The sequence below is a fragment of the Ricinus communis genome, chromosome 5 (genome assembly GCF_019578655.1).
Source record: "Ricinus communis isolate WT05 ecotype wild-type chromosome 5, ASM1957865v1, whole genome shotgun sequence".
Taxonomy (NCBI): Eukaryota; Viridiplantae; Streptophyta; class Magnoliopsida; order Malpighiales; family Euphorbiaceae; genus Ricinus; species Ricinus communis.
This window is the reverse complement of record NC_063260.1, coordinates 21,824,041-21,847,434: the sequence shown is the minus strand read 5'-3', so window position 1 is coordinate 21,847,434 and position 23,394 is coordinate 21,824,041. Positions and strand designations below refer to the sequence as shown.

Sequence of the window (23,394 nt, the reverse complement as noted above, 5' to 3'; positions counted from 1 at the left end):
ATTAAAGGGAAATGATCCATAACACCATGAGCATGACATAGGGATGCGTGATTACAGCTTAGCTTAGAGATTAAGATTTTTTTTAAAAGATTTTACTACTAACATTTAACGGAAGCAAGCAACCCTCCAAGCTCTAATATTATGCTTTCAATTAAAATATTAAACCAACACCAACACATTTTCGTGTCTGTCTGTATCTGCAATTGTATATTTCAGGAATCTCTCTCTCTCTCTCTTTTTTCTTTTACAGCCTGAAGCTGCTATTATTATTCTCGAATCAAACAAATTAAACCGCGGAGCTTCCAAGAGGCCATCCTACGGAAGAACTACCCACCAATCATTGCACTCAGAACTTAAACTCCATAATCAACAAAACAGATGGATCGGAATCACAAAGTTGCATAAGATCTGGACCATTCTTATTTGTTTCTTCTAATTTACAGAAAGTAGATACCAAAGCAAGCAGAAGAAACGACCTTGTGGTATCAGAATCACTAGATTTTCATTTGCTTTAAATATATATGTGGATGCCAAATATTCTGCTCAAAAATCTAAACTTCCGATCTTATTTTAGTCTCCCAATGAAACAAACACCATGCTAACAGCTGAAAAAATGAGAAGCCCACATCATCGACCTCAAAATGATAGATAGCTCCAGTGCATGAGATAAATTGATTTTTTTCTTTTTTCGAAAGAGAGTTGAATTACCTATCAATCTGATGCAGGACATATAATCCCAAACATGAATACAACTGAATAGATATAACTTGATGGACACTTGGACTTCACCCAGAACCATTTTAAAAGCAATAGTGTAATACCTTGTTCCTAATTAAGCTCTCTGTCGGCTAAAATAGCAGTCGATGGAAAAGAAAACTTTAAAAATCAATCCCCACCTCTCCTACTGTTGGCATCTTTAAGAAAATTTTACACAATAATGGTGTACATAAAGATAGATGCAGCAAAACAAACTGGCTCCATCCTCTGCGTCAATTCTGACTAAACTCCTAGCTAGAGCAGCATCCTACTCTCTTCATTGCAGAAACATCTTTACTGACATCAATTTTCTCTCCCTTGGAAGGAACAGCCGAGGCAGCACCTTCATCGCCAGTCTCCATAGCCTTCTTGCTTACAATTCGGTAGATCTGTGTAAGCACTTCAGCAAATGCATTGTCTACATTAGTAGCTTCCAGAGCAGAAGTTTCCATGAAGTAGAGAGACTCCCTCTCGGCAAATGACTTGCCATCCTCAGTTGAGACAGCCACAAGGTGGCGAAGATCTGATTTGTTGCCTATGAGCATGACCACAATGTTGGGATCTGTGTGGTCCCTCAATTCCCTTAACCACCTTTCGACGTTTTCAAATGTTGAGTGGCGGGTGACATCGTAGACAAGCAGGGCACCTACTGCTCCTCGGTAGTATGCACTAGTAATGGCACGGTACCTAAAGAACAGAAAAGAAAGTTCAAATAACAATTCAGAACATTGAGAAATAAAATTGCAAATGGATGATTGAGTACAATTTGAGTATACAGAGTTGCAAAAGCAACGGCATATGTAAATGAACAACACCGTAAATTCAAATGGTGACATAAAATCAGTAAATCAGCTAAAATAATTCTGCACCATATAGCAAATATATCTAAATATACAGTTAGAACAGCCAGCGCTTCCGTTGTCTTGCTGTATATCAGTCAATTAAGTATCAGTAGTCCGCAAAAGATTGTTCCCCATGACGGCAGCACATTTTCAGCTTTCCGGGCCACAAAAGTTGATACTCAGAGAGTATATAAAATGACAATGTTAATTTGCTAAATCATCCAGTAACCTTCTGTCAAGTCATGCCAGGTCCCACGCCTTGTGCTCTTCAGTTGAATTATTTACCAAGAACCCAATAAATCATCCTTAACAGAACAAATTTTTGGCTTTGTAAAGAGCCCAGTTACTGTGAGAGCACCATACTGTACAATTATCCTTAAAACAGTCCATTAGGACATAAATCATGCACATGAATTATGAATGCCATTGAAAAGAAAGTACGAGCTGATTTCAGTGACTTCTCATTCAGATACCTGTTCCCAACCCCCTGTGAATCTATGCATCTGCAATCTAATGAGCCTGCCAAATCAAATAACCTACTGAGCCATCTTAGGTTCTGACATGCACAATTTGGCATCAAAATCATGTGTCAGCAAAATCTACCGCAGTTTAATCCAATGGTAATACCAGCAAGAAATTAAGAAATCGTACTTGCTATATGAATAAAAGGCATGGTATTGAATAATTGTGACAAATTATATTGAGAGACCGCTGTAGATTAGAAGCTCAACAACCAATTATGTAAGCCTACTCTCAAAGATTTTGATAACAGACCCATAAATTGTCTTAAAATTTAATTGGTAGAAGAAACCCATCATCAGATAAAAGAAAAAGTTTTCAGATGATTAGCATACTAAGTCTACAAGCAGGAGGAGGAAAGAGGATAGAGAGAGAGAGAGAGAGAGAGAGAGAGAGAGAAGACAGGTTGCCGTGCAACAGTCCTTCCTGGGATTTCTGTGTAGGTTAACCCCTTCCAAAGTATAAAACTACAGGCAGAAGCTGTAGATTTCAAAGTGTATATTGAAAATAGAGTTTACAGGTAGGTGACCAGGTATCTGCAAGATTTTCCACCTCCCATTTCCCCACAATAATCGTCTTAGTAGCATCCAACCACTCCAAACTCACTAACTTCAAAATAGTATTAAAGACGATTAGATACCAAGGAACTCTCCTGCATTAATACTTCCAGAGATCAAGATTCACACTGTCAAAAAGTTGGGAAGCAAATGGAAAACTAAACCAGGTTAAAATGAAAATATAGCTTCAACCTCGAAGCCATAGATGTCAAAGTCTTAAATGTGCATCAATTCAAAGTATATATAAATGTATATACACAATATCTGATTCCCCAAACTAAATACTTGACAGTCTAGCTAAAGGAGAAATTTGAAACCAGCTCGGAATTTCTTTCCAACAGATCATATCCAAAAGTGTAATCTACCATCTTCAGTATAAAATGAGCAGCAGTAGTGAAAGTATGAAAATTTACCACCATAATTTTCTACTTGGCCACATTCTGATAGTACCAGCCCTCTATCACTAGTACTCTTGTAGACTTTCATTTCTTTGATACTCTTTTTGGTCTTCCAATGTTACCACCAAAGCATCACCGGCAAAATTCAGTATAATAATGACAATATTGCCTCAAAGACAACTCAATCTGTGCTTCCTCGTCTAGTATTTGAGTGCATCATTACCACCGTTGCATTAATAGTCAATATCTTCTGATTAACAAATGCAAAAGTAGGATTGCAATTGGAGCAGATAAAGAGAAATGAAACTGGTTAGCTAAAACTGCTGGAGCTGATTTTTGAATATAGGCAGGTAGCTGAATTGGGCTGACAAGCAAGTTGGGACCTACTAATCTGTGATAGTTAAGGAAAAGGTAAGCTGAGCTAACAAGCTGGGAAATAAATGCTGTTAGGCTTTAGTAGAAAGTTAGAGGAGGCCTATGAGCTATTGCTGTATTAAAGAAAAAAATTCCATAACAAATCCATTAATTCCTCAACTACTCTCTCTTACTCTCTGCTTCTATATTCTTCTATCTCTTCCCTCAGCTCATTTTTTCTCCACCTCTCTCTTCCCTAACAGCCTATTAATCTTCAATAAATGCAGGCCATGAACACAGCAGCGAACCAGCTTCACCAGTTGCTCTGATCTCACTAATGTATTGCACAAAGGCATCACATGCATGCTGGCCATGGATATGCCAAAGAAAGTATAGCTTGGGGATCTTGATGTATGTAAGGCGATGTGTGATAAAAGAATTCACAGAAATGAAAAATTGAAGCAATGATGACATAACATATCATAAATTCTATTTTATCGAAGATCACCAACACCAGGGGGATGATAAATGTGTATCATCTCTATATCTCTGTTAACCCGGCTACTAAACATGGACCAGCAGAGAGGATATTGCATATTGGGTTTTCAGCAAAATCTAAAGGCTGGACCTGTCAAAAATTATATGAAAAGATTCATGTCTTATAATCTTCAGAAGTCAAATAGGCTGAAAGAAAACTTATAGCAGCAATGAGTTACTGTCAGCTAGTTAGTGGTTGGGATGCAAAGATAATACTAAAGATCCTAGAAAATCTTGAACATCTTGAACTAAGGTCTATAGTTCCACCTCTACTAAACTGTACAAGCAACTCATCATCATCTTCCAAAGACTCATTTGGTTTCCCTTTCTTGTTCGCACTTGCAATGAGAAGCATATGAAGTTGTGAACTTGACCAGAATCACTAGATTCTCTGTACCCTTAAACCTAGGCTTCATGTCTAAAACGATCTATAATAATCATCACAAACGATCCATATAAGCGCCCCCAATATTATAAATAACTTCCTCTGGTAATGAGATTACCTCAAAATTGATGGGCTGAAATTTCAGCCTGACATGAAGGAAAACATTCTAAAGAGTGAAAGCTAAAAGCTATTCTTATAACTGCAAGAGGTAAACCATATGAGTACTATACTTAAGACTGCATAAGGAAAATAAAATAGTTCTAACTAAATCAATTAATGTGATCAAGTATATGATAATATTTAACAGGGGGTATATATGCCAGGAAATAAGTCCAGATACCAAAAGAGAAAAGTACATCCATTATTTTTGTAGAAAAATCAATATTGATGATCCATATAAACTAATTCTTTTAAGTAAAAAAGCAAAAGAATGGAAGAAAAGTTATGACTATATTGCAAATATCCTAGATGAAATCAACTGTATGTTTTATACAGAACGATACAAGGTATAAGAAACGGGAAAGGAAGGAGTCATGTCCAAATATTAACAATCTTACATAAATAACCAGAAACGAACTAGCAGGGATTGGAGAAAAGGTGCTGATGATGACCTAGATGTAGCGTCATCTGGTGACAAATCAGACGATATTATTCAATGATGCATAAGAAACTATCAGCTAAACCAATTAATTGTAATTATGCAGTAAGATGCATGCTAACATAACAATAGGAAGTATCTGTATTAAGAACTCTATAAGCTGCAAGCAAGAAGTTATAACCACTGGTAAGGCTAAAGATATATAGACACTGCTAAAATAGTTTAACTTAAAACACATACAATAGCTAATTCATGAAGATACTAGAACCCACCAACCATATGATAGTTGTACGTAAAATATAAGAAAATACAGATAAATTCAACAGCAAGGGTGATGCATTCAATTCATACCCCCCACACCTTGAATCACATGCCGCAGAAAAGAGCAGCAAGTTTACACACATACATACACGCAAAAACCCACATTTGTAAAGATATAAAGCGTCTATACATAAAAGTGTACCTAAGTAAGACCAAAGGATCCTCCCAACTCTAACCCTCCCATCTATTTCCTACTTGGCAGTTTGCACACTAATTTTAGAAGAAAAGTGCTAGAAAGCTCAGAAAGCACGATCCAACACTAAATTCAGAAATCCTACCATCGATTTATTTAACATCGAGGCTATATGCTGTGAATCTAATTTATCTTAGCATTTCTAATGCCAAATGAAAGTTAAATTCGAAATGAAGGAGATCCTATTTTTACAGCATTTATGGATTACAAAATGATAGTAGTCAGTTGAATGGATGGGCTACATAATGAAGATGGGTGCCTGTGATAAACCCTCAAGGCACCATGCATTGTTTGAACAAGATACCCATCCATGGCACAAGACCAGGAGAGTATATAGCTGGCACCCACATAATTTAGCACAAATAACATAATGCAAAAGCAACTCCACCTAAAACTTAAGACCTCAGCCTATGTATTAGCAAACAAAATCCAAAGTGCAACAGCTATAACAATTAACAAGTCCAATCCAGCTTTGCAGGCACCTGCTGACATTCATTACCAAAATTCCAGAAACCTAAGTACCTGAAAGAAATTCAATAATTTTACTTCATCCCCAACTCAGTGCGGAACTAGTCATACAGCAAGCAACATAGACATGCAAACTGCATATACAAACTAGAGAATGTCAAGATCTACCAGTTTCTGTAATAAATCTTAATCCGGACCTCCTAAACCCAAGAAAATTATAGTAAAACCTACTGAATACACAAATCTACAACCTCAGCATCAACCCAGAGCATCCAAGATCCAATTTTCTTAAATTATCCCCAGTTTCCGCCTCAAGCAACCAATCAAACTCTTAATTAATTATGACTCAGATCAAAAAAGGATAATACTGTGCCAAATAAGTAGAAAAAAAAAAAAAAGACCAGGGAGCAATTTGAAAGCTCAAGAAAGATCTCAATGAACAAGAAGCGCCCAGATCATATCTTTCAGAACCAATGAAAACCCAGATCACAAAACCCAAAAAAAATATAAGAATAAAAAAGACATAGCAGAAACACAGACCTTTCTTGACCAGCAGTATCCCAAATCTGGGCCTTGATAACCTTGCCATCGACGTTTAAGCTACGAGTAGCGAACTCAACTCCAATAGTGGACTTAGACTCCAAGCTAAACTCATTACGAGTAAACCTAGAAAGCAGATTAGACTTGCCTACACCTGAATCACCGATCAGGACCACCTTGAATAGGTAATCGTAGTCATCTTCTGCTCTATACCCTGCCATTTTTCACTTCTCTTATTTCTTGCTTTCAAACAAAGTAAGAGAAGTTCGAATCCAAAAGCTTTAATATAGTAATGTGTTCTTTTGACCCTTTTGCTAGGGGAGTGAGCTGGAAATGGGCGAGACCGCTGTCTGCACTCCAGTGAAAGAGAAAACAATTAGAGAAAAGTGGGAGTGATCTTTTCGAAGGGAAGTGTGAATCACTTTAATGCCCTTGAGTCTTTAGGTGCTGCGAGTGTTGTCTTTTAAGGGTAGATTAGTCTTTGTAGTAAATTAATTGGTTTGTTCGAACCCGCTAATGAAATTAGTAAAGAAAATACGATATGCCGAATAGTTTTATGAATTATGCATTTTTTTTTTACCATTTGTATTATGTTCCAAGTAATGAGGAGCAAGCTATTCAAAAAAATATATACTATATCCGCAGGAAGTAAGTATAGCAATGTAATAAATATACTTTGGTTTGGTTTACATCAAAGATCAAATGGCCTGTATGTTAGCTTCATGCAAACTTTGATTTATATATTATTTTGTATTAATTGTATTTACATATTTAGAAATTATATTTTTCATGTTGGTTATAATAACAAATAAAGAATAACTAATTTACCTATTATTTTCTAATAAAGCTAATATTTTCTATTAGATATATTTTACTCATTAGTTCTTTTTATTTCTGAATGAGTAGAAAATGACTTATAATTAAAAAAATTATTTAATTAAATTAAATTTTTATTTAAAAATAATAAAATTCTCATAAAAGAATATATTAGTACAATCCATTTAATAACAACTAAAATAAACATAGGCTGAATATAGATAATTTAAAATTATAAGAATAAAAAATAAATTAAACACAAATGAGATAAAATGATAACTCTTGGTCTAGCTACCTAAAAGGCATAACTACTTTATTGTTGATATTTAGGGATTTGTGTCTCTCCCACATTGTTAAGTTATTAATTTTTGAGGAGTATTTCTCCCACATTACTAAGTTAACAATCTTGATGTACCTTCCAAGCCTATATAATAAAAGTCTCAACTTGTTATTCAATCATCCGAAAAATAAGAGAAAAATATTAGAGAGTTAAGCAATTATTTTTCTCCTATTATAAAGAGAGAATTTTAATGTTTTCTCCTTTATAAATAGAGAGTTTGTAACTCATATTATTTTCTTTTCTTGTAGTAAAATTCTTTTATTCTTACATGTGGTTTTTACCTTAATTTGTTTAAGGGTTTTCTACGTAAATCTGTGTGTTCTATTGTGTATTTTGTCTTACTTTATCTTTATTTTTTCAAATTATTAAGTGCCGTTGAATTTTTAATGAAAAATTGGGTTGTTAGATCCAACTAAATTTTATCATTGTCGATTTTCCAGTGTTGTTGGTCCTTGTTCTGGATTGATCTCGATCTGTTCATAAATCAGACATCGCAAGTCCTCTGAACAATGAATGGGCCATCTTCCAACCAGTGTTTGGTTGGATCTCATGTTAAGAGAAATAAATCATATTAACATAAATTAATTTTGTTGGGTCACACCTCTCAATGCTTACGATCAAACAAATCCCTAGCATTTTTCTATCTATTTTGAAAATTGACGTGGCAAAACCATTAAGAAACAAATATTATAAAAAATTAAAATTTAATCTTCTATTAATTTATTAGTTTACATATGGGTGTTATATAAATAGAAATCAAAATTCAATTGAATTAAAAGAATATTAAAGAATTAGAGAATAAAAATTTTAAAATATCCTATTCTTGCTTACATAGTCATTTATAGAATTCATAATATAACTTATAAATTTATTTATAGAATTCATAGTGTAAAATTAATTTAATAAAATTTAAAAGTCTTAGATGATATTTTATCAAATTTAATAATCTTAAGATGTAACTTTTATCGTTAATGTCTCTTACATCATCGTTTTAAAAATTTCAAAGTTTGCTACTCTGCATCAGTCTCTATGGAGCAGATAAATTTCAACCTCAAATTACCAACTGTATTATTATTTAAAGAATCGCCATGAAAGGAAATTAAATATTTCACGTTAAACTATCTGCAATGCCAATATGTCTATGACTAGCCAGCTTAAGTCGATAAATATTGGAATTGATTTTTTCAGTAACCTCCGTAGGGCCAATCTTTATTGCTGACAATTTATTATAATCTCCAACTAAAAAGCAATCATTGGTCAGAACTGCCCACACCAAATCACCTATCTCAATTTCCACATGCCTACATAACTCCTCATCAAACTAAGCTAAAGATAACATAATAGAATTAGTCTCTGCAGGTGTAGCCTTTCCTATTGATTTGCTAGATATTAACACAATGTTGACACCATCAACCACAAATAACTATATGGCTCGCCCTTCATAAACCACTCTTTTATCTACTCCGAAGGTTTGCCCAAAAGCATATGATATATATATCCATGGCCACCACATTACATTAGACAACATCTCTATATTTCATACTAATAAAAAATAAAATAAAAACGTTTTTTGAAACTGTTACTTCACCACATTTTTTAAGCCATCCTAGATAAGGTCTGTCTTAATATTTAATTTATGTATTGCCTCCTATGAAATTATATTCTAACAGCTGCATATATCAATCACAAAAGGATAGACCTTATCTAGGATGGTGCATGTAGATTGAAAAATATTGCTCATAGGCTAGTCTTTTTCATTTATAGTTTTAGTGTCAAGCAGGATCTTCTAATAATTAATACAGTCCCAATATTTTCTTCAATAACCTTCTTGTTGACTGCTTCTTTATCATCAAAATTGGTTGACAATTAATTATTACATCATTCTCATGACCATCATATGTATCAGCGAACAAAGCTCTCTTGCCAATCTTTTTACCTTTAGACTGTTTGTATTGGCAATCTCACTACACCTAAAGCACTTTAAGGTGTGATTGCTACTACTAGCCCCTTTAATAAATTAAGTACTAATCGCATTATTACCATTCCCTCTTGCATAATCCATATTGCTACCAACATAATTGGTATTATCGCATGCATTAAAGCAATTACCAAAAACACTACCACTTGTACTATGTGTCAGTTTTTCAACTAGCAAAGCTCTCGGATGAGCAGCTGAAATAGATACATGATCAAATAGGTTGACAGTCTCTTGAATTTGATCCCGACTGCCACCTATGCATTATGCCACCAGTTGATCTTTTATCTCATGAATCTCATTCATTGCTATCGACTGGTAGAATTTAGTTGTATATTTGTCAACAGATTTGGTTCTTTGCCTTAGATTCTGTAAATGTTGGACTGATGCAGTTTGACAAAAAAGTAGTTGATGGACTAATACCAAACAATAAGTCTTGGAGTTTTTGAAACGATGAGATAGGAGACATTAATGACAAATGTTAGATTTTAATGGTCATTAGTGTTGGAGGTTATTAAACTTGATAAAATATCATAAAATACTTTAGATTTTATTAAGTTAACTTATGATGTTAATATTGTATTTATCTTATAACTTTTACTTTTATTTATTAAGTCTAAAGATTAAAATTATATTATAAATCCTATAAATACCTATGTAAGTAAAGCTAATAGGATTAAGTTATTATTAAATAAAATTATTTAAGAGATAGATTTGTCTTTATTCTCCAATTTTTGTATTCTTTTGAATAAATGAATTTTGATATTTATTTATCCAGCATCCATGTGTGAATCAATAGACTAACAGAAAATTGAATTGTAACTTTCCATGATATCTTTTTCATTACTTGTTCCATCCTTAATATATGTTTTGAGTTTAATAAGCCATCTTAAGCATTTCTATTCGTATAAATCATATCAATATGAATTGTTAACTTAATTAATAATAAACTATATATATGCTGTTAAGATTGAAACTATAAATTTTTGAAAAAAATTCAAATTAACATGAGATATAGAGAAAACTCTTAATATTATTATATGAAAATTTCATATAAGTCGCATAAAAAAACAATGAAAGTAGCATAAAAAGAAATTTACTTATTCAAGAGATTTGAAGAATGTGAATTTGAGTATAAATACACGAAATATAATAATACAACATATAAGAGTATTTTTAGAATTTTCTAAAATATTTTGAATAAAAAAATACTATACAAGTAAAATATAGTTCTCTTATTTAGAAATATTTTAAAATATATGAGAAGAAAAAGAAGATTATACAATAAAAATATAATTCTTTTATAAGAGTTGAAATTCTTTATATTTAATCAATTTTAACTTATAAAAGGGAACTGCGATTGAATTATTCTTCTCCTATTCCGTAAACAGAATAGGTAATAATTTCTATATTGTATTCGTTATAATAATATATATCACATGCATAGAATATCACACATATATAAATTTGATCGGATATTGTCTCATGTAAATATAAATTATAAATTATAGGCATTTGCATTCTCTATTTCTTTATTTGTAATAGAAAATGACTTGTTTGATCTAACATAAGTATACTTCATTAATTTTCCTAAAGACCCTTTCTCTCTCTATTTTTCTCTTTCTAAAATTCCCTGTCCATTCAGTACCCTTATCTAGAGTTTCAATTTGAGGGAAAGAGCCTCCAATGGCTTTGGCCATTGGAGGTTTATCCTCTTTTTGCTTCTATTTTGCTATCTATTTGTAAATATTTGGCATGCATATGTGCTTCTTGAGTTTCTCTTTCTTGTTTTGTTGTTTAACTATGGTCGATATGTTGGCTTTTTGGTGTTGTTTTTTATGGTTGTTTATCAGTCCCCCTCTTATACGGCGACGTCCCGCTTTTCCATATCCTTGGTCCTATGGGATTTTGTTGTTTGACAAAAGTTGATAAGGGAGGGGAACGTTGGTTGGTGGTGATGATACATCTATGGTGTTTGGATCTTGTTTATGTGTTTTGTATCTTCAAAGGTAAAAGCGGTGATTTTTGGATAATGATCCTATGCCTTTGTATTTGGATTCCTTCTTGTTGGGTGTGGATAATAGTTCTTCAATACAAGATTATTTGTGTGGGCTTGGTCTTTCTTCTTCTACTATTTATGTTGAATCTACGGTTGAAATCCTTGATATTGGTGGCAGCAGTAGGGTTGAGGAGAAAAGAAATGCAGAAGGAGTTTGATAGTAATTTTAACTTTGCTGTAGGCCTTTGGGCCGAGTCATTGATGGACTCTTAAGTTCATTGTTTGGGTTTGATGGATTATATTCCATCTTTATAAACCCTTTTAAAATTGTAATTTATTAGGGCTTTTAGCTCAGTTTGTGGGTTGTAGATTATGCCTACCTTTGATTTTTTTTTGGTACTGTTTGGGCTTTTGCCTCAATTAATAGAATAATAATAATAATAAAAATACTAATAATTTTTCTTTTCATTTTTAATGTATGAAAATATTAAAAATATAAATTTTTTTATTTTTTTAGAAATATAATTTTGGTTGTTTTTTAGTTTTTCTTTGCATTAAAAAAAAGATTAAAAAAAACTTACACAATAAAAATGAAGATTTTAAAATATTTCTAAAAAATTTCCTAATTAATGCCGGTCAGTCATTGTAATTATTAAAAAAAAAATAAAAAAATCTAACATGAGTAATAATAGTGAAGTCAAATTGATAGTTTGATTCCATGCTTCCAGAAAAAGGTACTCTGCTTCGTGTTGCTATATTGCAAAATATAGGAAATCTCGCACAAGCATCCGCCCCATAATTGATCCATCATAATAATTTCTTGGATTCTCTTTGACAGACTTTAGATATAGGAATGAATATCGTCCGCCAAAATTAAATGTGTAACGCCAAGATCCCTCCCTCTCTTGATACAGGGGATACAGTGATGTCACTTCCGGTTTCTGGTGTGAACTGTTGATTTTATTAGATGCTGCAGCAGCCTACGACTTTCACTCACGTAACGTTGAGTCATGTGCAGCTTTGGCCCTATAAATAAGAATTTAATGGCTTTGGTACCAATTGTTGCAGCTGATGCCGACAATTTGCTGCTGTTTCTCCCTTTTTCTGTTTTCCCCGCCTCATGCTTTTAACCTTAGCTTATGATGGGTTTATCCATGAAAATCAGCTTACCATGTGAGCACATAATTACCAGAACAAAGTGCTTTTTATCTTTGCAATGTCTACCTTAAATTATCACCACCCAGAGGAGATTTAAAATTTTGAGCTGTATTGCACAGTTTCATGCTAAAGTTATGAAATCATTGCTGGTGAGAGTGGTTATGATTTTCAAATCAAATTCGAATTTCAGTGAAAAAGAGATTCAGTTTTTCTTTTTTCTAGTAATGACCAAAAATGAGAAGAAAGAATTCAAGTACAGGCAACGTCCATTTTAGGCGAATTAAATTAACAACTAAAATAAACTTAATGACTTTTGTCTTTGTCCTGTAATGGTGTCATATATGCAAATGCCAATAAGATTTGATATAATTTTCTAGAATAAACAGCAGCGAAAAGGAAAGGAAGATTGGGTAATTTATATAGACGATGAAAATGACGTGACCCAGGAATTTTCATCAACTGTTGAGCTATACCCTATAAAAAAGAAATAGAAAAAGCCATAATATTGGAGATATGTCTACATTACATTTAATTAGAAAGTTTAATATATAAATATATATATATATATAGCTGTAGAGCCTAAGAAACAGATAGTCAGATGGGATAACATACAAAGACAATTTATGTTTGCATCCCTAAACACCAATAGAATCTGCCAACACCAGCCAGCAACTAGCTTAAGTAGCTGCTAACATCAAAAAAACCTGGTTAAAATTGTAGTTGCCATGTGCATGGCCAGCTCAATAATGAAAAACTTATATGATCACGTTCAAGTCATCAATTCTTCAATGCTCTTTTATAAATAATATTTATATGAAGTCAAAGCAAGCCCAAACAATGGTATATATGTTTTGAAGTGGAGGGTGAGTGGATAGTCTGTAGTGGTGGAGACGCCATAGCTTAGGTGGTACTGCCAGCCAACAACCAGCCTAATGCATCCAAAGAATATAACATTTGTAGCCAGAGGTACCCAAATGATCTTTGGGTGATATAATAGTAAGAAACTGCCCATGCCAAATCATTATCGTTCTTAAACGTTGGTTTTGGGTGAGTTTTACATGATTACGAACTAATCATTTTCTTTGAAGAATTAATTCAAAAACTTGGGTCTGTGTTTTCCAAAAACTATATGGGGATCGAATCCCGAATAATAGACCACTAGAAATACACATAATACTCTAATCCAATCAATTGTATGTTGGGATCTTCTGCACCAACCATTGACCTGAATCCTATATCAAAAATGATTGCAATAGGGTCCACGGAAACAATTTCTACCTCATGCCCACAAAATAAATTTATCGCTTATGTGTTTGGCTTCTATTGGGTAAAGCATTTTTTTAAAAACAAAATATATATGTAATAATTTCTTTAAATTATTAGAACTGTTTTGGAGATAACCGCATATAATAAACTATATAAACAATTTTAAATTATTAAATTTTAAACTGGTGTTTATTTTAATAATGCTAAACCAGTTTTTTTAACATCCACCTTAGCAGTCTCCAACAACCTAAACTAATAAGCCTTTTTTTTTTTTTTAATGTTTTTGCATCAAAATGTAACCAATCCAAGATAGTTGACGTTGCTCTTTTAAAGACTTAAAGAATCTAAATATACTTAAGGCACAAAAATATGAAACACCTTTAGTTATGCTAGCCCATGACCTTTCTCTATGATTGCATACAGCCATACACGTCTTTATCATAGTTCCCACCTTCACTATCACTGGCCTCTCTAAAAATGGTGTCTCCTTCTAATCAGCTTCATCAATCTAAAACATACTTCTTCTATTATCTTGTTTCTCTTTCTTGAGCATCTGTATCTTCTTCAACTTAAACCTTTTTTTTTTTTTTTTTTTCTTCTCTTCGATGTCAGCCTCTGAAGCCTCATCTTCGTTCTCTCCACAAAAAATTCAACTAGTTTCTAAGTCTGTATCGGACCGACTTCTTGATAAATTCTTCGATGTTAGTGAATTTGATTTTGATTATCAACAAAGTGGAATATGGTCTCCTCCGATAAAAAGAAGTGCGTACTTGAGCTCGCCTGGTCAGATTTTCACCGAAGAAGAAATGCTCAAAAAGCTTAGAAATATAATGGATGAACGTCGTGGTAGAAGACATAAAGCTTTCCGCAATGTATGGTAACCATTCTTGAATTTCTTTCCTTACAGTTTCATTAATTTTTCTTGGAGGAATGAACTTTATATTGTCCCGTGGTGTTTTCTTCAGGCAGTGTGTTGCTTTTGAAGAGAAATAGTAAATGTTGAGTCTCCATACACAACTTTACCTTATCTTCATGAAGAAGGGGTCGGTTATATTTCAAGGTTATGCAGGGAGACAAGAAGCAGCAGAAGAACTCGTAACTTTTCTTTTCTTTTTTTGTTCCGAGTAAAGGCTTCTCTTCAAGATGTAAATGCCTTAATCTAAAGATTAATAATTTAAAACAGAATACCAATATTTGCATGCAAATTTTCTTTTTCTTCTTTACTTAATTTTTTTTTAAAATTTTCTTCTAATTCTAAGTAAATTACTTCTCAGCAATTGTCGCAAGAAGACCTGCAACCAAATTCATCGCTCGTATTGCCCTGTCATTTGTCACTTTAATGGACTATCCGGAATCCAATGAAAGTGATGCAAATTTAATTCTGAGTTCTTTTGGAGGGAGTAGCTGCGGGTGGGGTTTCAAAAAATTAAAAAACTGAAGAAAAAATATGATATATTTAGCACGTGAGTTACTGTATAGAGCACAAGTGACTCATAGGGATATATAAAACTCACTGATAGTTTTATGGAGTAAAAGTATTAGTTTAATTTTTAGAGTGTCACTATCTAGAATTAAATGCAAACACAAACTTACAAGTTTTGTTTTAAATATGTATATAAATATATACCTTTTGTAGCAAAATTGTACTACCATAAACAGAGTAGAGCAGGTAAAATGGTAAAAATATTCATGCCTTTCAAGAATAGAAAAAATTGTTTTATATAAATATATGGTGTGATGCTTCAAAATGGTGGGATGATCCATGAATCATTACAAAGCATGCATAAACCATAATACAATTTATTGGACATTTTTCTCCCTCATCACAAGCCTATCACGTTCCCATAACGTGCTAATCACGTGACAGGAAGAAAAGGAGCCGCCAGTCACGTGGATATCACGTGAAAATCTAGGTTAGAACCAAAAAAAAGAAAAACAACATAAATACCCAAAAAGAAAAATAAATAAATATCACTGCATGCAATGCTAAATAGACAAAGTGGGTCCAAGGAGTGGAACCTTTTCATGCAATGAGTATAACAGGCTGACGTAAAACTGATACAGATTGAAAGATCTGCAATCTTTAAATGCTTATATAATCTGCCAATATTCAACAACTCTGCTATTTCATATTCACTTGGCAGGTTTTTCAAGTTTTCTACTTCATCCAAACCTTCACATTTTAATTTAAAAGAATGGAGCTTCTAGTTTGTAATAGTTCAGCTGAATTGAATATCTATGCTCATAATACATCTCTTCCCACTGGCAGAAAAAGCAGGAAAAGATTCTCCTGATTAAGTAAACTTTGATGAGATTAAAAAGCTTGTATTTTACAATCTCTTTTTTCTTTCCCGTTTGGTTATCCTTACAAACTGTTGCTTTCTTTCCCATTGGAATTCTATAGTGTAAGAATTCTATCAAAGATGCTCTATCCTGTGTCGTTTCCCGTCTTCCTTTGTTTTTATCTTTGTCACTTGCATACTGTATGCTGCTCTTTAAAATTCTTGTTGTAACGTATGTTGTACTTGTACAGATTCCTTTCCATGAAAAAACATACTTTCAGAACACGTCATTGTACATAGGAAAAGGAATTAACATTAGCATACCAAAGAAGGATAACTTTATTGATAACTGTTGACAAGATTTTCAGTAAAAGCAGTAAGCTGAGGCCAGCAAGTTTGAAAACACTTGCTCCCTGATTAACATAAACTCCTTTGTCATCAATTTTTCAAACATCCATGTCCAATCAATCTGTCATGTTAAGCATGCCAATCAATAGAAAGAACAGAAGACAAAAAGAACCATTTGGCTTACCAAAAAACAAACAAGTGCAGAGAGGAAACAGACTTGCCCGAAAGATTACATTGTGAGGTTAAATGGTGCAAGAAATTTGTTTTATATATGCAGCTTACAGTGTGAAGAAACTGTGTTTTCTTTTTTTCTTTTTTTAAAGCTTTTGCAGGTAGTTTAAATCCATTAGCCACTATAGAATTTACATATTTAAATAGCTCGAACTTCTATTCCTTGCATCAGTATATCTTTCGTTGCTAGGTCTCCTAATGATATCTCTACAAGCATCTGCTTCATTGTTTTGTAGACTATCATCTGCAAGAACAAAATACATAAAATATATTTTGTAGGAAGGATCAAGGTTGATGCAAAATTTTAGTTCTTAAAATTATTTTTATTTGATTAATTAACACTGTAAGCTTTTACTTCCTAACTTTACTTATCATTGTAATTTCTCAGCAAGGAGACCATCTTTGGGAAGTTCGGACTTTGGACTACTTAACTAGGTAATTCAGCAACTTTATAGGAAAATGGGGGACTTAAGGAGTAGATATAATTTTCTGTTCAAGTTTTCAGGACTGTTTCTAGATTAGCAGGTTAGGAGAATATCTTGTCAAAGAGTAGTCTTTTATTCTGTTTTTTCAGCGACTGCTCGTTGCTGTCATCTTATGTTCATATATGTAGGTGAAACCAAAGTATGATAATCTGATCACATCTATCAGACTAGCAGCGCCAATACAAGAATCACACACCTGTTATCTTGGGGCATTAGACTGAAACAGGACTACGTTCTAGGTATTCTTTCCCTGTAATGCCATCCTTCAAAGTTTTAAAATACTCATTATAATCCTTCTCTGGAGGTGGATTCTCTGGGTCAATTGTAAATGGCTCACTGAATGGAATCACACTTTTAACCTGCAAAAGAAACTCTAATACATAATGTTGTACAATCTGAAATCTGGTAAGAATACGCCTGCATATTGAGGTGAATCATTCACGTATAAAATAAATATATGAATTCACGAGGCCGCTGAGAAATCAAGTGAATGCATATCAATTTCCATTGCATATTTGAAAGAACCTTCGTCTCATTTTCAAAACTTATTCAAAATTCTTTTCTCCATCCTTTTCTGAAGTGCAATTGGGATCCATTCATAACCAAATTGGAGGATTTCTCTTTATCCCAACTCCAGCAGCTTGCTACTGGAGGAATAGGGGAGAAACTACAAAAAGATAATTCCAAAAATCTTCTATGCTAGAAAGAAGTTGCTAGAGCATTATTTTAACACGGGTCAAAATTTCTGCATGATTTCTGATATACATCATTATTTGCTCAATTGTGATGCTAATACTTGTTAAAATATTTATGTTGTATGAACCAGTGATGGAGGAACTGTGACAATACTGACACTACATTTTTCATTTGGTAATTTTCCCATTTATATTAATAGAACTACTAAACTTAAGTCTAATAAAAAACCACAACAGATGCAACATCAAAAATTAATACCTCAAATGTCCTGTCATGTGCATATGGACTTTCTAGAGCAGAAATACAAATCCGAGCAACCTCTTCCCTTGAAATTTTACCCTGCATATATCAAACAATGGTTAGGGATAATGGATTATAACATTCAACTGTCCTAAACTAAATTTCATAGAGAGAATTCCAGCCAACAAAGAATATGCACTGTGACATCTACTAGATCCTATTCAATTTTAGACATATATAAACAAGAACAAACAGGAAGAGAAATGTTAAAACTTCCATATAGTGCTAACCGTTATATTGTCTCCTTGGTCAAAAATCAGATCGGCTCCTGCAGGCTCCTCAGTTAAAGCACAAGGCCTTACAATCGCATATGGAATACCACTTTCACGTATCAAATCTTCTCCCTGTCATAAAGCTAGCAAGTCAAAACAAAATCTGAAATAGTCCAGAACCAGCTAGATGATAGGACAAAGAGTGAAATTATTTATTGACATTCTATTGTCTGAGGCATTTACTCAATTTTGAAGTCTATCAGTTCAACCATTCCTTGGTCATATTCAGCAAAGAGAGCTGACTAAATCCAACCAACCAATAAATAGGTTAGGAAACCTGCAATCTACTGCATATTGATATCTGTGATTGTTTTGTTTCGTGTGTGCCTATATTGTCCACACATGGTGGTTTAGCGGGCAAGTAAGATGTTAAAAGTTCCACTTGCACTTGCACTTCATAAACTGCAGGCCAGTCCTAAATATCACAGGAATACTAAGATTTGTCAAGTTAAAGGAATTTATTGACTGATATAAATGGCTTGTAAATAAATATTAACCGACCTTTAACTTAAATGTGAGGATAAAATCCAATTCCTTGTTCAAGCGTACAGCAGGAGGTTGTTTACTGAGATCAAGGCCAGGCCTGTCTGGTCGGGTTACTCCTGCAGAGCTCACATGTACAAGCCTACAAGAGAGATAACCCGAAGCCAGAATGGAATTTTTTTTCCATCAGATCAACTAAATTCAGAAAGTTAAACAAAACAAACCAAATAATTGCTGAACCTGGGAGTTATAGGATCCTTTATGAATGCCTTTATGCTTGATACTGGAAGCTGAAATGGACCCTCCACAAAAGTTGGATTCAGTTTTCCATCATACTCAAACTTGCTGAACATGAGCTGAAAGTATGTTGGGTTAATAAGTCAGAAGCAAGAAGCTAGTGAAGCAGAACATAAACAATAGTTGGCAGAGATGGCATGCCTGCAATGAGATAATATTGCTTGGATCAAATGCAGGAGCATCTGATACAGTCCGAGCTCGAAATATTGGCCTAAGCGTAGAAAATGGCAAACGTATCTGGAAAAAGTAGTTCCGCTTTTAGAATATGAATCTTCACCACAGCCAACAAAATGGAGGTTATACTATAACTTACTGATTGCCATTGCCCTGCAACAGTGTCAAAGCTTGCTGTATAGCCAACAGTGTCCCAGTCACTGCTAGTACGAACAATAAGTTTATACCTACGACCATCACCTTTCAGGCGCAGTTCTAAACCATCATACGCAGAAAGGTCCTCAGGCACTGAAAAATTCTGAAAACAAATTTAAGTGGATTTACATTATTTAGTAGGATTTGCAAAATTTAAGCAGTACTTCCACTATAATTTCCATACTGATGTAGTCAGTTTAATTATGATTGATTTTAGTGAATAGCTAGAAGGCAGAACGATATTGGTGCTTCGTATAGACAAAACATCTAAGTTTTGAAACATTTCAAGGCTGCACCTTCCAAACACATTCTGACCCTAAAAATATTTGTTAATTGACTATATTCAATATAATACAATTTTCGTATTCCACCTCATGCAACAATGAGTAAAATATTAGAGGCTGTTTACGAACAGCAAACCATGTCTTGCACAAGCAAAGTAAGTCGAGCTAAAATACTGCAAATTACCCTAGTTCTGACACTAGTGAAGCCACCATTATTTGCAGTGGAAACAACACCTGACAAGAATCAAACACACAAAAGACAAGCACATAAACAGAAAGTACATTTGATTAAGGAAACTACATATACAACAGATTCTGAATGGAATGAACCTTTGAAAATCCCAGCTGGTCCACTATTTTCCCCACCGGTTGTGTCAATTTGAAACGTGCTTGCACTAACACCTCCCATTACAACATCATCTAAAGCACCCCATGGTAGATCTTTAAAACTATTGTCTGTAAGATGCATGTTGGAGAAAGTCATTTAATTGGACTGAATTTCATCTCAGTAAAGGTTATAGTTGGCAGAAGAAATCCAGCTTTTCTTTTCATAAATTCAAAGTTGTTAAGCGTTCTGCAGAAACAACTTTCTGAGCACTTAATTTCTTTTGCTGTTTATATAATCAAATATGGATTATAAAGTTTTTGTTTGTTTCAAAAAAGTTGTACCTTCACATCCAAATAAGAGCTTCCCATTTTCAAGTCCAACACTCCCCTTCACAGCATTAATCAAATTTTTCATCCCAATGTATTCCACCATTTCAGGTGAATCACCTTTAATCTGCCTCCATCAATCAAACAAACCTCACATTCATTAACAACTAAGTTCGATGTTTCCAAAGAGTTAAAGACAAGTAAATAGAAGTCTAAATGAACTTAGTAGGAAAGTCTAATTTAACTCAAAAATCACAAGACAAACAATCATTTGCATACCTCTGGTTCAAAGAACTTGATTCCCTGCACATCATAATTAAAATTCAGATGCCTAACGTAGAAAGAAATAGAATCTAAAGGGACAATAAATTCAGGAATAATTTAGTTATAGACATTCATGTAAATGATGTGTTCAACCCTACTTGGCTATACTTCGCCCTCTCCGGAGTATCACCTTCCTTGGGACCAACAATGACAGAAGCAGCATTTATAACTTTTCTCACCCCCTTGAAGTACTCAGGGACCAACGTGTTTTCTTTAGTGATATCTCCAACTACCTGACAAGTAAACGATGAGAAAGAGAATCCATGTACTGAAACATGCTTAGACTTTTACAAACTAAATCTGATTATTTGCATTTCAATAGTGAAAATACTCTGACTTGATGATAAGGAAAATTAGTGAAATCTTCCATAACAGGTAAAAGAAAGCACCACATAGATACACAATGTCTTCACCATAAAACAAACATGCGTCAAATAAACAGAATGCGAAATCCCATGGAATTTTACTTGATGCTGCCACCATCGGATGCTTATGCAAAGCAATTATTTTCTTAGAAGAAAAATTGCCAAGACGAGGAAAATAAACTACTTTCACAGATGTATGCACGACTTGCTAGAACTCAAATATCAGTTTCCCTCCAAAGTTGAGGGTAAATGTCTAAAACAACAGATCAGAACTCAGATTTCATGTTGTGAAAATCAAGAACAAAGCCGAGCACCATTTTCTGAAGCAACACTATATGAAAGGAGCAGAAAGCTTCGTGAACTAGAAAACAAAGGAAGCATTGTAGCATAATTCTATTATTGTACTTATCACTATTTTGTGAATGCAAAATGGCGGCCAGCTTACCAAGTCAATATCTGAGCCCAACAGTTTTCTTGCCTTCTCAGCATTTCTGACCTGAGAAATGTTTAATAAAAAACACAATTAAGTGAAGGAAGCAAGCAGTGTTTCTTCTCCTTAAATATTAACATATCTCTTCAACATATTGCCATTAGTTACAAGAGAGGTAAACAATGCTTGAAGAAGGTAAGAGAATATACCAATACTCGAACTGGTGATCCTTTCTTCCTTAAGATGTCAACCACTCTTTTGCCAACTCCACCTGTAGCTCCAACTACCAGAACAATACCAGAACCTTCCATTGCGTTTTTTGGCTCGCTAGGTGATGAACTGGATAGTTTCTCAATTAAAAACTCAAAGAACTACATGAATAGTAACTTACAGTCAGTTAGATATTTAAACAATTTTCTGGTTGATGAGGTAACAGTCCATTGCAAACTATGTCCCACCTTGGCAGGAGATGGTGGTCCATTGAAGAAATATAATGTTTTCACAAATCTGCCAAAATCCCAACCTTGCTTTCCAGCTTCTGCTAATATAGGCCCTCTGTATGTTTTCAAAGCAAAAGGAGCTGATTTTTCTTGATATTGCAGTTTTTGCGTGTCATTAATTTGAAGAAATGGTTTTGGAAGTGGAGGGGACAACAGCCGACGATGATTTGAATTTCTGAATAATCTACTGCCAACAGGGGATGAAGAAACCTGCATTGGTAGTTGATTCACTTACAAAGATCATACTAATTAAACCAGGAAATTGTATCGTTTCTTATGCATCAAGTTCCAGTTCAATAGTTATGAAATAGATGTCTAATATAAAGTTACAGGCTTTCAAATTGAATACCAATTTCACATTAACAATATGGAAAATGACTTCAAGCATTAACTAATTCAGCAAGAGAATGAACAGTGGAATACATTTCAGTAATAACCAAACTAATTAATAACTGTTTGGTGTTTAAAAACCTTACTGTGCCGCAGACATCATAAGCTCAAAAATTGGCAGTATAAATTAGATCGGTATTGCCATTTCAAGAGCACGTCTGTCAATTAAGTTCAGTCTCAGTGCTTCTGCTGGATTATTGAATATGCAATAACCATTGATGACCCATGCAAAGACAAAATATTTAATCCCAAAATAAAATAAAAAATCAGAAACCCAAATTGCTAACAGCTTCAAACAATAAATCCCAACTTGAAAAAGAATGTATCACAAGCAGTTTACTAAGAGTAGTTACTCTTCTGTATATACCTTCAAAAGGCATGCCAACAAGAAGTGATGAAAAATAAAACAGTGGAGTAAAACAACATCATCAATAGAATATGAAGTGGCAGAAAAGAGACGCATGCATACATGCATGCAAATATATTAACATACCTGAAGATTTAGGATAAAAGAGGGATATGGTGATGATAATTTAGAAGAGTAATAACAACACTCCATTTCTTTCTTTCTTTTTTCTTTTTTAATCTCACCAGATAGTTATTTTATTAATGGAGAGAAAGATATGGCAGCAGTAACTATAAAGACATGGTGTTGTTGATAT

General features: G+C 33.7%; 2 protein-coding genes across 5 annotated transcripts; both read right to left on the bottom strand.

The window, feature by feature from the left end:
- Positions 1–731: 731 nt before the first annotated feature.
- On the bottom strand, positions 732–6,859 carry LOC8275170 (ras-related protein RABA1d). The gene is made up of 2 exons (XM_002522202.4): positions 6,469–6,859; positions 732–1,443 (listed from the first exon to the last, which is right to left on the bottom strand). The coding sequence occupies exons 1-2, from the start codon at positions 6,687–6,689 to the stop codon at positions 1,008–1,010; spliced, it is 657 nt and encodes a 218-aa protein (XP_002522248.1). The 5' UTR covers positions 6,690–6,859; the 3' UTR covers positions 732–1,007.
- A 9,208-nt stretch (positions 6,860–16,067) lies between these two features.
- LOC8275173 (protein HIGH CHLOROPHYLL FLUORESCENCE PHENOTYPE 173, chloroplastic) lies at positions 16,068–23,394 on the bottom strand. Of its 4 annotated transcripts, XR_007216070.1 has the most exons (18): positions 23,226–23,392; positions 22,301–22,552; positions 22,052–22,213; positions 21,858–21,908; positions 21,146–21,280; positions 21,003–21,026; positions 20,739–20,850; positions 20,400–20,525; positions 20,254–20,303; positions 19,730–19,888; positions 19,558–19,653; positions 19,360–19,475; positions 19,138–19,261; positions 18,595–18,708; positions 18,323–18,403; positions 17,565–17,727; positions 17,019–17,127; positions 16,068–16,559 (listed from the first exon to the last, which is right to left on the bottom strand). XR_007216070.1 is itself a non-coding variant. In XM_015721226.3 (17 exons), the coding sequence occupies exons 1-16, from the start codon at positions 23,289–23,291 to the stop codon at positions 17,581–17,583; spliced, it is 1,815 nt and encodes a 604-aa protein (XP_015576712.2). In that variant the 5' UTR covers positions 23,292–23,392; the 3' UTR covers positions 16,068–16,559; positions 17,565–17,580. The 4 variants fall into 4 exon arrangements, 3 of the variants coding, with proteins under 3 accessions (XP_015576712.2, XP_025013697.2, XP_015576711.2); XM_015721226.3 differs by lacking the exon at positions 17,019–17,127; XM_025157929.2 differs by lacking the exons at positions 16,068–16,559; positions 17,019–17,127 and adding an exon at positions 16,626–16,773 and having other exon boundaries at positions 23,226–23,394.